Source organism: Hypomesus transpacificus, unplaced genomic scaffold (assembly GCF_021917145.1).
Source record: "Hypomesus transpacificus isolate Combined female unplaced genomic scaffold, fHypTra1 scaffold_137, whole genome shotgun sequence".
In the NCBI taxonomy this organism is placed as follows: domain Eukaryota; kingdom Metazoa; phylum Chordata; class Actinopteri; order Osmeriformes; family Osmeridae; genus Hypomesus; species Hypomesus transpacificus.
This window is the reverse complement of record NW_025813711.1, coordinates 339,327-353,945: the sequence shown is the minus strand read 5'-3', so window position 1 is coordinate 353,945 and position 14,619 is coordinate 339,327. Positions and strand designations below refer to the sequence as shown.

Here is a 14,619-nt window from a genome sequence, read left to right as displayed (position 1 = left end):
GTGCTCAACCATGGTTTGAGCATGAGGGATGCTGGCCAGAGGGTCCAACCGAATCTCAGCCACTTCACAGTTGCTGCCATCATTAGAAACTTTAGAATGGAGAACAGGTATGAATTATGTTTGCCTTGTGTACTGAAATATAGCATATCAATAGCATAGACGGATTACCGCATGGGCAAAATGGGCGTGTGCCCAGGGCCCCAGAGCCAATTGTTTGTTTGTTGCAGCAAATTCCGTCCATCTCCTCATTTTTCACCAGAAAAGTGAGGCAAGGTGATGGTAGGCCTACTGACGGTGTCAGTAGCGGTGTCAGTACCACAACTGCAGCGAACAATGCTAGCACTAGCATTACTACGGCGTGCTGCAGCCTGGCGGTAGCGGCCGAGACATGTCAGACCGAGCTAAGTCCTGTCACATCGCCAGTGGATGAGATATTGGCGGCCGGGAACGAACCTGAGAATGCGGTGCAGCAGAGGGATGATGATGAAGACTCCTGGTGTGAAACTGTTACTGATCCTGCGCTGTGGGGAAATATATTCAGTGGCAAAGTAAAGAGTGTTCTTATTGAAAGAGGGCCCTCTTCATTTCACAACAGACAAAGGAAATATCCTGCATCGACGAGAGACTGTGGACTAGGTGGTCGAGTTCGTTCATTAACTAATGACATGATGTGCAGTCGCCTGCCAAATGGTCAACTAGCCCCACGTGAATGGTTGGTGTATTCACCATCAACTGGACATGTCTTTTGCTTTGCCTGCAAAATTTTGGGGGCAACAAATGCATTTGTGGACGGTTTTTGCGACTGGAAACATCCACATCGCATTTCAGAACATGAGAGGAGCCCAGTCCATATGTCCAACATGCTGACACTGATGCAGAGGATGAGTGGATCTGGCGCAATCGACTCAGCGCTGATAAAGGATGTTCTCCGACGTGTGGTGGCAGTGATCAAGTTTTTAGGAGAAAGAGGACTGGCATTCAGAGGGAATGACGAGCTCATTGGATCGCCAAATAACGGCAACTATTTGGGAATATTAGAGTTAATATCCCAATTTGACCCATTTCTGGCAGAGCATATAAAAACATATGGCCAGAAGGGCAGAGGGAGCGTCTCATATTTGTCGTCAACAATATGTGAAGAGTTTATTGACATGATGGGAGAAAAAACCAGGCAAGTAATTGCAGAAGATCTACGTGATGCAAAGTATTTCTCTGTCATTGTAGATTCCACTCCCGACCTCTCTCATGTTGATCAGTTAACATTTATCTTCAGATTTGTTAGCAAGCAAGGTAACATAGTGGAGCGTTTCCTGGCATTTGAGCCAATTCATAGCCATACAGGCCAAAGTCTAGCAGATTGTGTGACTGCCATGGTGGAGAATCTTGGGCTGGATTTATCTAACTGTAGAGGCCAATCATTCGATAATGCCAGCAACATGTCGGGCCGGTACAATGGACTGCAGGCACATTTGAAGCAAAAAAAAACATTAATCCACTATGTGCCTTGTGCTGCGCATTCTCTAAATTTAGTGGGTGTGAACAGCATAGAGGGAAGCAGTCTAGAAGTGGGACAGTATTTTGATTTATTACAATCCTTGTACACATTTTCCGCAGGATCCACTCACAGGTGGGAGCGAGTTTTTCGGAACTCTGATATTCACATAGACTTAACATTAAAATCACTGTCAAACACTCGGTGGAGCTACGGAGCTGACTCGACTAAAGCTCTTTGGCAAAACTATGTTAAAATAAGGGAGGCATTGAAGAGCATATCTGAAGATGAAACTGAGAAAAGAGACACCCGAAGTGAGGCCAGGACACTTGCTGTAAAATTAAATAAACTGGAAACTGCGTTCATGGCTAATTTCTGGAATACAATTCTGGCTCGTTTCCAACTGACAAGTTTACAGCTCCAAAAAGCCGACATAGACCTCATGACAGCTGTGCGCCTTCTTAAATCTCTGCGTGATTTTGTATTAGCACAGAGAGGTATTTTCACAGACTTTGAAAGGGAAGCCTTAGCTGTGCCAGGCGTGTGCCAGACGTACAAATATGACCTCCAGCGCACCAGAAAGCGCAAACGGTTTGAGGATGACAGCGCAGAAAAAGATGCGGTATTTGATGGGAAAAGCAAATTCCAAATAGAAACATTCAATGTGGCTATCGATAAGTTAGTCAGCTGTCTCAGTCACAGAATTGATGCATACAAGCACCTGTGTGATCTGTTTGGTGTTCTTTTCATGCTGGAAAACACACCTGACTGTGAGTTAATAAACAAAGCGAACTCACTTGCCTCTGCCTATCCCGCTGACCTGGACAGCGTCGTCGTCATCTGCCGCTTGTCCGGGGATCGGGTCGCGGGGGCAGCGACCTAAGCAGGGAGGCCCAGACTTCCCTCCCCCCGGCCACTTCCGCCAGCTCTTCCTGGGGGACCCCAAGGCGTTCCCAGGCCAGCTGAGAGACATAGTCCCTCCAGCGTGTCCTGGGTCTTCCCCGGGGCCTCTTCCCAGTGGGACGTGCCCGGAACACCTCACCAGGGAGGCGTCCAGGAGGCATCCTAATCAGATGCCCGAGCCACCTCAGCTGGCTCCTCTCGACGCGGAGGAGCAGCGGTTCTACTCTGAGCCCCTCTCGGATGACCGAGCTTCTCACCCTATCTCTAAGGGAGAGCCCGGACACCCTACGGAGAAAGCTCATTTCGGCCGCTTGTATTCGCGATCTCGTTCTTTCGGTCACTACCCATAGTTCGTGACCATAGGTGAGGGTAGGAACGTAGATCGACTGGTAAATAGAGAGCTTCGCCTTTCGACTCAGCTCCTTCTTCACCACGACGGACCGATGCAGAGCCCGCATCACTGCGGACGCCGCACCGATCCGCCTGTCGACCTCGCGCTCCATTCTTCCCTCACTCGTGAACAAGACCCCGAGATACTTGAACTCCTCCGCTTGGTTCAGGATCTCCTCCCTGACCCGGAGATGGCACTCCACCCTTTTCCGGTCGATTACCATGGCCTCAGATTTGGAGGTGCTGATTCGCATCCCAGCCGCTTCACATTCGGTTGCGAACCGCTCCAGTGAGAGCTGAAGGTCACGGCCCGATGAAGCCAACAGGACCACATCATCCGCAAAAAGCAGCGACCCGATCCTGAGGTCACCAAACCGGACCCCCTCAACACCCTGGCTGCGCCTAGAAATTCTGTCCATATAGGTAATGAACAGAATCGGTGACATAGGGCAGCCCTGGCGGAGTCCAACCCTCACCGGAAACAAGTTCGACTTACTACCGGCAATGCGGACCAAACTCTGGCACCGGTCGTACAGGGACCGGACAGCCCCGATCAGGAAATCCGGTACCCCGTACTCTCGGAGCACCCCCCACATGAGCCCCCGAGGGACACGGTCGAACGCCTTTTCCAAATCCACAAAACATGTGTAGACTGGTTGGGCGAACTCCCATGTACCCTCCAGGACTCCGCGGAGGGTATAAAGCTGGTCCACTGTTCCACGGCCAGGACGAAAACCACATTGCTCCTCCTGAATCCGAGGTTCGACAATCCGACGGACCCTCCTCTCCAGGACCCCTGAATAGACTTTCCCAGGGAGGCTGAGGAGTGTGATCCCCCTAAAGTTGGAGCACACCCTCCGGTCCCCCTTTTTAAAGAGGGGAACCACCACCCCGGTCTGCCAGTCCAGAGGCACTGTCCCCGATGTCCACGCGATGTTGCAGAGTCGTGTCAACCAAGACAGCCCTACAACATCCAGAGCCTTAAGGAACTCCGGGCGGACCTCATCCACCCCAGGGGCCCTGCCACCGCGGAGCTTTTCAACCACCTCGGCGACCTCAGCCCCAGAGATAGAAGGGCCCCCCCCGATGTCCCCAGACTCTGCCTCCACGTCGGAAAGCGTGTTGGTGGAATTAAGGAGGTCTTCGAAGTATTCCTTCCACCGATCCAGGACGTCCCCCGTCGAGGTCAGCAGCGCACCATCCCCACCGTATACAGTGTTGACAGAGCACTGCTTCCCCCTCCTGAGCCGCCGGATGGTGGTCCAGAACCTTTTTGAAGCCGTTCGGAAGTCATTCTCCATGGCCTCGCCGAACTCCTCCCATGCCCGGGTTTTTGCCTCCGCGACCGCCAAAGCCGCGTTCCGCTTGGCCTGCCGGTACACATCAGCTGCCTCTGGAGTCCTACCAGCCAATAAAGTCCGATAGGCCTCCTTCTTCAGCTTGACGGCATCCCTCACCTCCGGAGTCCACCACCGGGTCCGAGGGTTACCGCCGCGACATGCACCGACCGCCCTGCGGCCGCAGCTCCGGTCAGCCGCTTCAACAATGGAGGCCCGGAACATGGCCCATTCGGACTCAATGTCCCCGGCCCCCCCCGAGACATGATCGAAGCTCTCCCGGAGGTGGGAGTTGAAGCTCCTTCTGACAGAGGGTTCCGCCAGACGTTCCCAGCAGACCCTCACATTACGTTTGGGCCTGCCAGGCCTGACCGGCGTCCTCCCCCACCATCGAAGCCAACTCACCACCAGGTGGTGATCAGTTGACAGCTCCGCCCCTCTCCTCACCCGAGTGTCCAAGACATGCGGCCCCAAGTCCGATGACACGACTACAAAGTCGATCATCGAACTGAGACCTCGGGTGTCCTGGTGCCAGGTGCACATATGGACACCCTTATGCTTGAACATGGTGTTCGTTATGGACAAACCGTGTCTAGCACAGAAGTCCAACAACAAAACACCACTCGGGTTCAGATCGGGGGGGCCGTTCCTCCCAATCACGCCCCTCCAGGTCTCACTGTCATTGCCCACATGAGCATTGAAGTCCCCCAGGAGGACGAGGGAATCCCCAGGAGGAGCGCTTTCCAGCACCCCCCCCAGAGACTCCAAAAAGGGTGGGTACTCTGAGCTGCCGTTTGGTGCATAAGCACAAACGACAGTGAGGACCCGTCCCCCCACCCGAAGGCGGAGGGAGGCTACCCTCTCGTCCACCGGGGTGAACCCCAATGTACAGGCGCCGAACCGAGGGGAAACCAGTATTCCCACCCCAGCTCGACGCCTCTCACCAAGGGCAACTCCAGAATGGAAGAGAGTCCAGCCCCTCTCAAGGAGACTGGTTCCGGAGCCCACGCTGTGCGTCGAGGCGAGGCCGACTATATCTAGCCGGAAACTCTCTACCTCGCGCACCAGCTCAGGCTCCTTTCCCGCCAGCGAGGTGACGTTCCACGTCCCTAAAGCTAGCTTTTGCAGCCGAGGATCGGACCGCCAAGGCCCCCGCCTTCGGCCGCCGCCCGTCTCACACTGCACCCGACCCCCATGACCCCTCCTGCGGATGGTGAGCCCACTGGAAGAGGGTCCCACGTTGTCTCTTCGGGCTGTGCCCGACCGGGCCCCATGGGAAAAGGCCCGGCCACCAGGCGCTCGCCATCGAGCCCCACCCCCGGGCCTGGCTCCAGGGGGGGGCCCCGGTGACCCGCTTCCGGGCAGGGGCAACTGGGAACCATTGTTGTATTTCTTCATGGTTGGTTTTTTGAGCCACCTGGACAGCAATCTTGGAAATGAACTGATTCACTTCAGAGCTTTCATCAGATCAGACGGACAGAATGTGCCTCCACCGAAATGTCTGAAAACAATACTTGATTGTAGATTACAGTCAACATTTCCTAATGTGTACATTGCCATAAGACTGTATCTGACGCTTCCTGTGACAAACTGCGAGGGAGAACGGTCATTCTCTCAAATGGCCAGAATAAAAAATGAACTAAGGACAAGAATGACCCAGAGACACCTGAACAGTTTATCACTCATGGCTATAGAGTCCGAACTCGTTCGAGACATTAACTTTGATGATCTGATAAAGGACTTCTCATCAAAGAAATCCCGGAAAAAGCCTACGTTTTAGGTGAGTCTCACTGTGGTTTTGTGTGGTCCTAGCTGTGGCTCTTTACTGATGTTGTTTCATGTTGCCTTTATTACTTTAACGATTTGTGTCATATGGTTGCCTATATTTCAATTACGGTGTGTTTTACTCTATAATACTGCGAGGACTGGCTGTGCGCTTGCAGTCTCTCCCATAATATGTTTATTGTGCTGTACGTGGCACGTGCCAAATAAAACAGACCTAAAATTAGTTATTTTTGTGTGGTTGTGTGTTGCCCGGTGATATGTGCGTAATGGGAAGCCGCCGTTCCGCGCGCACTGTTTGCGTGTGTAGACAGGGGCCCGTGGCGAGTTTGTGTCCAGGGCCCATGGTCATGATAATCCGTCTGTGATCAATAGAATACAGTGTGCTCACTGTATTTGTATTTTGCAGGACTGAAAGAGAACCACGACGTGTAGGAAGAACATGCACTTTCACAGCCGAACAGGAGACTGACATTATGAAAATGGTTTGTGAAAACAACACCATCACACTCCGACAGATACAAACCAGGATCCTGGCTGACCATGCCACATTCAGAAACATCCAGACCATCAGCCTCTCTACACTGTACCGTGTTGTCCGCAGGAATGCCATGCGGATGAAACAAGTGCAGGGTCCTATTCGACCGGAACACAGACCACATCAAGGAATTACGGCAAGAGTTTGTGAGTCCCATACATTCAGCACTGACACATGCATGTATTGCACCTGTAATGTGTCTCACTGTACCCCACTGTGTTGACCCATCTGTGTCCATACTATACACTACGTAACTTGCATTATCATGCTGTCTGTTCCAGCAGATCCAGGAGCATGACACAGCTAATGAGCTATATGAATACATATTCATTGATGAGGTTGAATTCAACCTGGTGAAGAGGAGGCGCCAGGGCAGAAATATCATTGGCCAGCGCACCATTGTTGAGGTCCCCGCCGAGTGTGGTGGGAACGTCACTTTGTGTGCTCTAATGGGTTGAGCAGGCCCGTTGACAGTACTGTACTGTTCAAAAAATAAAACATTTTTTGCTCCATATGTTTTGTGTTTGGCTATGAAACAATTTGGCCTACACATTTTACAAGTTGAAATGGCTCATTCTCCAGAGTCATTGTAATTCATATGGTGTGTTCCATTTCGAGAATTATGTTTTAAATTTTGTACTACTGTGTGCTGTGAATGCTTGTTAGTGTGCAGCAAATGCTTATGTGTACTGTTATGAATGCTATGTGTGTGTCATTTGAAAATTTGGCTGTGTGTACCAAATGAGAACACAAGTTCCATTTTGTGAACAGATTTGTTGGCAAAGAGTCATCTTGCAAAGGGAGTGTCAGGTTTAGCATTTGTGTGTGAGGTTTTCAGCTTTTGTATGTGCAGTTTTGAGAAAGGCGTTATTGTTTTGAGAAACGTGTGTTAACAATTGAAAAACTGTAACAACACATTCTTCTTTGGTGTGATGAACTTAGAACTAATTTTCAAATCCACTTTACAGGATCTTTAAGCATGACTGTTAAAAATACACAATAACGTGTTGTATATATATATATACACATTCTGTTCTGGGATAAACTTTCTTTATGCTCAACATCTTGGGCGATAGAAGAATCGCCTATCGAGCGCCAACAACCTGCTGGCGATAGGTGAATTGCTGACCGTTGCTGACAAGATATACCATAGCAACACATATTTAGCCAAGCAGCGTCCTCGAAAATGATGCCTAAAGGGCGCTGAAATAATCGCCCCAAGTAGAGTCTACGGTGATTGTGCAAGTGCCTACGTTACGTTATTGAAAATGATGACTCAAGACACTGGACGTTAGCCATTCTCAAATTCTGTCAGATATCTTCTCCGAAATCCTTTTGAGAGGAGAACTTTAGTGGAGAAAATTGAATTAAAAGATCTTGGCCCAGATCAACCTGACATCAAAATTACTCAACAGGCGAGCGAAAATTATATAGAAGATAATTGATTGTGTTAAATTAATGTATACATTCTTAAAATTTAGTTTTACAGTAATGTGTTATGTTTCCTAATATTACAACATTAATTATTATTAACATTAATATATAAAAAAAATGGACAATGCTCACCAGCAGCCAGTTCACACACACTGTCACCAATAAGCAACAACTGTATAAATCCCATAGCAATATTTGCGTGAGTTTTGGCGCATTTACAGTAGCCTGTTTTTGGCCGGCGAGGCTGTGATTGGAATACAGGACTGGAGCTGTCCCTGACGGGACAAATCAAAATCACCCATAATTCGAGATGTCCAGGACAATTCGGGACGGTTGGCAACCCTAGCCCAGATGTCTGTGGATTTTAAAATTTCTGAACCGAGTGTAATGATAATATTCTTTGTCCACAAATGTGGACATTTGCCTATAGCTGTGTGCATTAATCAAATAATTACTATTTCACAGTGTATCCTGCAGTTTGTGTTCAATTGTATTAGGATGGTTACTGAATTGACTGAATATTTCACAGCCCCACCTCGAACAATTTTCACCAGTCGCCACCGCAACTAATTTAAGTCAGATTCAAGAAGTCAAGATAATTGCGGTGCACCCTATCTGCAACCCGAGATGTTGAACATGGATCATATTGATCCACCATGGCAAAACGCAATGTTCACGGCCACATTCCCAAAAGAATGTTCTTTTTAAGCCCATAGTATGACAGCTCCACCCACAAAATGACACACTATGATTGACATTACCGATTACTTTTTTACAAACCATTGATTCATTCATTGATTAAAAAACATACACCTTCTAAACACATATACATTTTAACTTTTTTAACATTTGTTTTAAATAAATAGCCTACTATTAACCAATACATTATCCAGTAGTCTAACTTTTGAACATAGTTTTAGTGTCGGGGAAAATGGAGGATAGATGTATGGATTTAGGTTTGTTTTGCAATTGTAGGCAACTGTTAACTATTATGTAGCTATGATAATTACACTAGGATCATTCAGATTTAGATATATGTAGCTTCTGCTTAAACATTTTATATCATAAACCAATGTTGTGATACTCAAGACCGGTCTTGGTCTCGAGACCACATTTTGAAGGTCTCGGTATTGTCTCGGAATCAACCATCAATCTTACGTCAGTTGATGAGAACGGGGGCCCTCGCCAAGAGACACTGCAGGTTATTAGCTGAAAGAAGCTATTTACTACGTACGCACTCACGTTAAAATAATCCAGGTCTTCTTATCAAACATAACAGTAATTTAACTCATGGTTACAATGGTAAACCAGCACAACAATTACCACGCAACAAAACATTCTGAGCAGACACATAAAAAAAAAGAAATTCATGAAGTTTCATTTGTATTTCGAACAAACGGCAAACTTATCTGCAAATTTTAACACTATTTACCGCCTTGAATCATGGGAATTGACCAGCCAATGACCCGGACTATCTTCATTTTTTCACGTTGTTATTTTTTTCCTTTCAATCAGTATAACCTTCAAATGCATAATGCAACCCTTCTGTCTGCTTCTTTCTCAAGTAGCTTTTTCGTTTTTTCTATTAATACTCCAATTGATCATTATTAGTATAATATAAGAGTATAGGGCTTCAAAATGCATAGGCGGAAATCCCGGAGGGACAGGACCCCCCCCCCCCCATCCTGGGAAAAATAAGACTTGTCACCCCCCAGTATATCACTGTTAACATAAGGAAATTTAAGTAATATTAATAATATACATTTAACTTATTACGATTTAGGTTATGTGTCACAGCAGTAATTTTGGTGTCCCCCTCAGGAATTGCTCTTGAGAAAATGTCATATAATTGCCCCCCCAAAAATGTACAGCAGATTTTTGCCACTGTCATAATGTTTTGGCAGTAATTAAGGTTACAGCTTCAGTAACAAAAAATATTCAATGTGCAGTGCATAATAGATTTTCCTAAACATGAATAATTAGAATTTACAAGATGGACTTGTAACTTAACTTGTAATGTACTTAAAGTAAAATTATTTTGACTGTTTTTACTGTATAATAAAAGAAAACATACATCCTACTCAAGAAGAAATGAATACCATTTTTTGTTTCTAAGCATAACCTACTTCTTATAAGTATATCAAAAGTTAACTACAGGTGTACTATCAATTTTAGTACACTTAAAGTATACTTTAATATACTTTTTTGTAAGGGTTGTCTTGGACAAACAGGACTCGGGATTTATTTCAAGACCGGTCAATACCACATCTGCAGGGATATCACTAAATTGCCTGTGCCATGTTTAATTTATTTGTTAATAACATTACTGTTAATGGATCTAAAACGTCACGCTTCAAATGCAACCAATAACTTAACTCATTTCTAATTTGAAATTACCCATCACCTCTACTCGCACCCCAAAAGTGAATGAGGAAGATTGGCAAAACAGTGGCTGTCTGAAGATGTTGGCCAAATTAGCTATAATTAGATTTGGTTACTGAACCACAAGGAGTTTACAATAACGTCCAAAAGAAAACACACAGTTGGTGTAAATTCTGCAAAGAGACACTCACTGAGATGGCTGGCAATAGAAAATGCTAAATTACGTCACTGTAGGTTAACAGTACGTCACGCCTTGTTGCATATTTGGGATCGCCGCCATCTTTGCAGGCTACACGCCCTTCCAGCCGGCCAGTCCGAATATGGGAACTCCCATTCCCATGGCTCCTGCCTCAATATCTTCACCATCCAATCACCAATTTTTATTTCTGAAAACTGCCAGATACATAAGCTAAAAGGACATCTAGTTTAGGTAAGGGGTTAATGGGTGTGTTAATGGGTGTTAATACATGTATCGTTATCCATCTTTTGCCTAAGCAGAGTCATAGAGGATACCATGGCATGGGAGATGTCCAACAGGGTTAGATGTACTACTTCAGATTGAAAACTGAGGCAATATTTCGAGTAAAGACACGTTTCTTAACATATGTTGTCAATTTCTTAAATTAAAAATCTAAACTATTTTGTTACGAAGCATTTGTTGGAGTAACATGAGTTTTTCGGGACAAAATTGCACAATCCAGGTTCTGCGTTTGTGCCAGGCAGCTACTGACCGTAGTAGCCTGTATGCTTCGTTGTTTGCAGATTTCTGTGAAACTTGCTAAATAAATATTAGCTAGCTACACTACATGTAGGCTATCAATTAAGCTAAATATCTATAACTTGGTTGGACAATTGGATTGTCAAAGAAAGTCAAACCTTTTTAGTTATGGAGAATTTCGGTTTATCCACTAATCACTAGAAGGGTCATATCTTTCTAACCAAATAATATATTTATAATCTGGATGCTGTTCTACATTGCCCACAATCATGTATATTTCATATGCACTAAGTTGTCCTCTATCTTCTAATACAAGTGGTTGAAAATAAAGATGTAGCCTACGGACAGAGATTATTGTAAACATTAATGCATGAAATGTGTGTGAAATTTTTTCTTATGATTTCCCTTAAATAATCATACATATTGGCTCTATTACAGTGCGCCCAAAAATATGTGTGCAAGCACGGTAAAATAAAGCAAGTTTTATTTATTTTTTACGTATTGCAGCTGTCAGTTGAAAATACTCGAACCATTATTTGCAATGGGAAACTTTTATTCCTTTCAACTAGCAATAAACCTCATAGGCTGCATCCAGCGATAGCCTACTGCAGGGGTCTCCAAATCCGGTCCTTGAGGGCCGCTGTCCTGCATGTTTTAGATGTTTCCCTGCTCTAACACACCTGATTCAATTAAATGGGTTGTTATAACGACCATTCATTAGAATCAGATGAGCTGGATCAGGGAAACATCTAAAACATGCAGGACTAAGGCCCTCGAGGACCAGATTTGGACAACCCTGGCCTACTGTGTCTGCCCTGTGCTGTAATAGCCTGGCTATCGATCTAGCTAGCTAAACTTTACCCTCACTGTGAACAATCGAACTAAGCAAACCAACATCCAAAACTACACATATCAAAATAAATACAAGAGTTCAACAATAGAAACTTAAACAATGCTTGGTCAATGATTAGTTTGAACCATTGACTGTAAAAAAAACAGAAGGTTTGAAACCATCCACCACGATGACTTCATTCGGATCAGTACAGAGGGGCCCTCCGTGGAAATGTTTGATGCCTCTAAATGTGCTGATCAAGATGCCCACTGATATATGTTGTATGTCCGTTGACCTCATAAGATGGCGCCCTAACAAAATGGTTTTGCCATTTACCCAGAAATCAACGGGGTGTGACGTCAACTTCACATGGTCAACGGGCGATAATTTCATTTGCTTGCCAGACTTTGTTTGTCATAATGAGCCAGGCCACATAAAGCAATGTAGCTATTGATGAATATAAAGTTATCAACGTTTACTCATGTCAGCTGCATACCTCTCCCAATTTCATAATGCCAAGTTAAACGCCGCAGTACCGCGCTCCTTCACCTGGGTGAAAGAGAGATGTGAAAGCAGAGACCGAGTACTAATGCGCCTCTAAGAAAAATAAGAAAAAAAACATAAGCATAAGCCTAGCCATAAGCACACGGCACTACAAACCCTACAGCTTGTGTATTTTGAGTGGTCTGGTCTTGACCAGACCTTGCCTTGGTCTTGACTCGGTCTCGACCCCTCAAAGTCTTGGTCTTGTCTCGGTCTCGATACACTCTGGTCTTGGTCATCACTTGGTCTCAGTTTAGGTGGTCATAACTACAACACTGTCACAAACTACCAGCCATAAGTTTAACGTAGGCTATGTAGGTTTGTATAATTTTGAAATTATTGTTCATCACTGTTTAATGTATTTAATGTTTTATTTATTTAAGTAGGTTTTCTATATTGATAGTGGTAAAAAAAAAAGAAAAATATCCAGAAAGTTTGTAGTGAATCATCGTTTTCCCGTTTGGTCAGTGTTACAGGAAGGTCTGGTTAAGCACCAACACGGGCTAAGCCTGACAGTTAGCCTGCCCCGGACCAGGCTAGTTTCACAGCATAAGTTTCCATGGTAACTGAATTTGAACTAAATTGAACTGCCTTTATGGAACAGAATCAACTGGAAATGAGTCAGACTGACTGACATAAGCCTGGCTTTTTTGGTAAACTTGCTTTATGGAACAGGCCCCTAGTGTCATCTCAAAAAGAGATATAGCTGAAGATGTAATCATTGTCAGTCTGTAAACTATGTCTTATACCATTTATGTTGACAATCTTGAAATATACTGTAAAATGTCATTAACATTCCTGCTGCTGCTATTAAATCATGAGAATTGTTAATATGGTATGAGTGACTTGTCAAATAACGATTGTTTTTAAGTCATTACTGGTATTCAAATGGCACCCAAAGATAAACATCACTGACTTTGTCTAATTATGTCAATAAAAGTGTAATTCATTAGGACCTGGACATTGTTTTGTCAAATGTCAATTTAGACAATATGATATTAACCTAACTACAGCAGTACAACAAAAGCTTTTAGCGTATTCTGGGTTTGTGTTAACTTGCAATGTCCACAATAAGAAATTTGAGAAGTCTGAAGACAGATCGAAAAGCAGGACACAGAGTGTAACCTATACAATCCTCCAATCCACACACTGTTGCTGTGGTCCTCTCACTCTGTGAACTTTGAGTCTGTGTGGATATGCGTGTGGGGGTGGGGGAGTGGGAGGTTATGTGTCTGTTTCCAAACAATGTGTGAAGAACCCATGAGTGTGTGTATCCATGTATGCTTTGTACATCTGTTAATATGTGAATGTTTATCAAATCTCAAAAGCCTTCTCATGAAACTGCAGCCAGCTGAGAGACTCTGTTCAGTATCCCAGCCATGTTAACCTTCTATGTTGCTTCCACCAGTCTGCACATTAACTTGGGAAGCCCAGCCACGGGCAGAAAGGCAGAAATCCCTGGGACCAAGGCCAGAAAGGAGCCTTTAAACCAGGAATATGGCTGGAGCAATACCTGGGTCTTAAGCTGTGGCTGTTATATTGTATGTCCCAGACAGTGTGTTCTGACTTTGCTAGCTTCCTTAGCCAACTGACTACTAAGGCAGGTAGCCAGCAGCCACATTTCCCTTAGCCACTCCCTGTCTCCCTCTCCTCTGCTAACCCTATGCCTATCCCCACTTCCATTTGGGCTAAGCCTCTGCCTCCCACTCTACCATCCCCCTCAGGTCCTACCTTGAGTGGAGCCTCTTGCTGGCCGTATCCTGGTCCACACTGTTAGCTGACTGAGCCATATGGCTGGAATTGGCACTGCCTTCTCTAGTTGAAGTCCCGATAACAGATATCTTCACTTCACTCCTAGCTGCTCAAAATGTTCTTATTTCCCTGCCTCCTTCCCAGCTTTCTCACACACAGTCTTTACAGACATAATCTCTCTCTCCATTTTATTTTCTCTGCATTTCCCTCTCTCGCAGCAATGGCAGCTACTAAGGAAGTGAGGTATTGTGCAAACAAATCACATAAAGCAAGCCCCTCCCCCGCAGCTGACATCACCGGTCAGAGTAGTGTGTGTGTGAACAAAATGTTGACTGGGAGAGGAACAATTATCTTGAGGCACATCCACACACACACACATCCACACCTTTTGTCACACTACCTTTCGTGTCTTCGTTCCACCGTCCCAAAATAAGCAACGTCTCTATTTTTTTTATTTAAACATGCAGTTTACAGTTTTCTAACCCTAACCTTTTTTCACAATTGCTAAAACACTAA

The 14,619-nt window shown here is 45.3% G+C and overlaps 1 protein-coding gene across 2 annotated transcripts in view; it reads right to left on the bottom strand.

Moving 5' to 3' along the window:
• The window catches only part of gpsm1b (G protein signaling modulator 1b), a 147,137-nt gene extending 132,781 nt beyond the window's left edge, over positions 1-14,356 (bottom strand). For both annotated transcript variants that reach the window (XM_047051065.1, XM_047051066.1), the window contains exon 1: positions 14,083-14,356. In XM_047051065.1, the coding sequence (XP_046907021.1) occupies positions 14,083-14,141 (59 nt within the window). In that variant the 5' untranslated portion in view covers positions 14,142-14,356. The remainder of the gene's footprint in view (positions 1-14,082) is intronic.
• Positions 14,357-14,619: the final 263 nt, after the last annotated feature.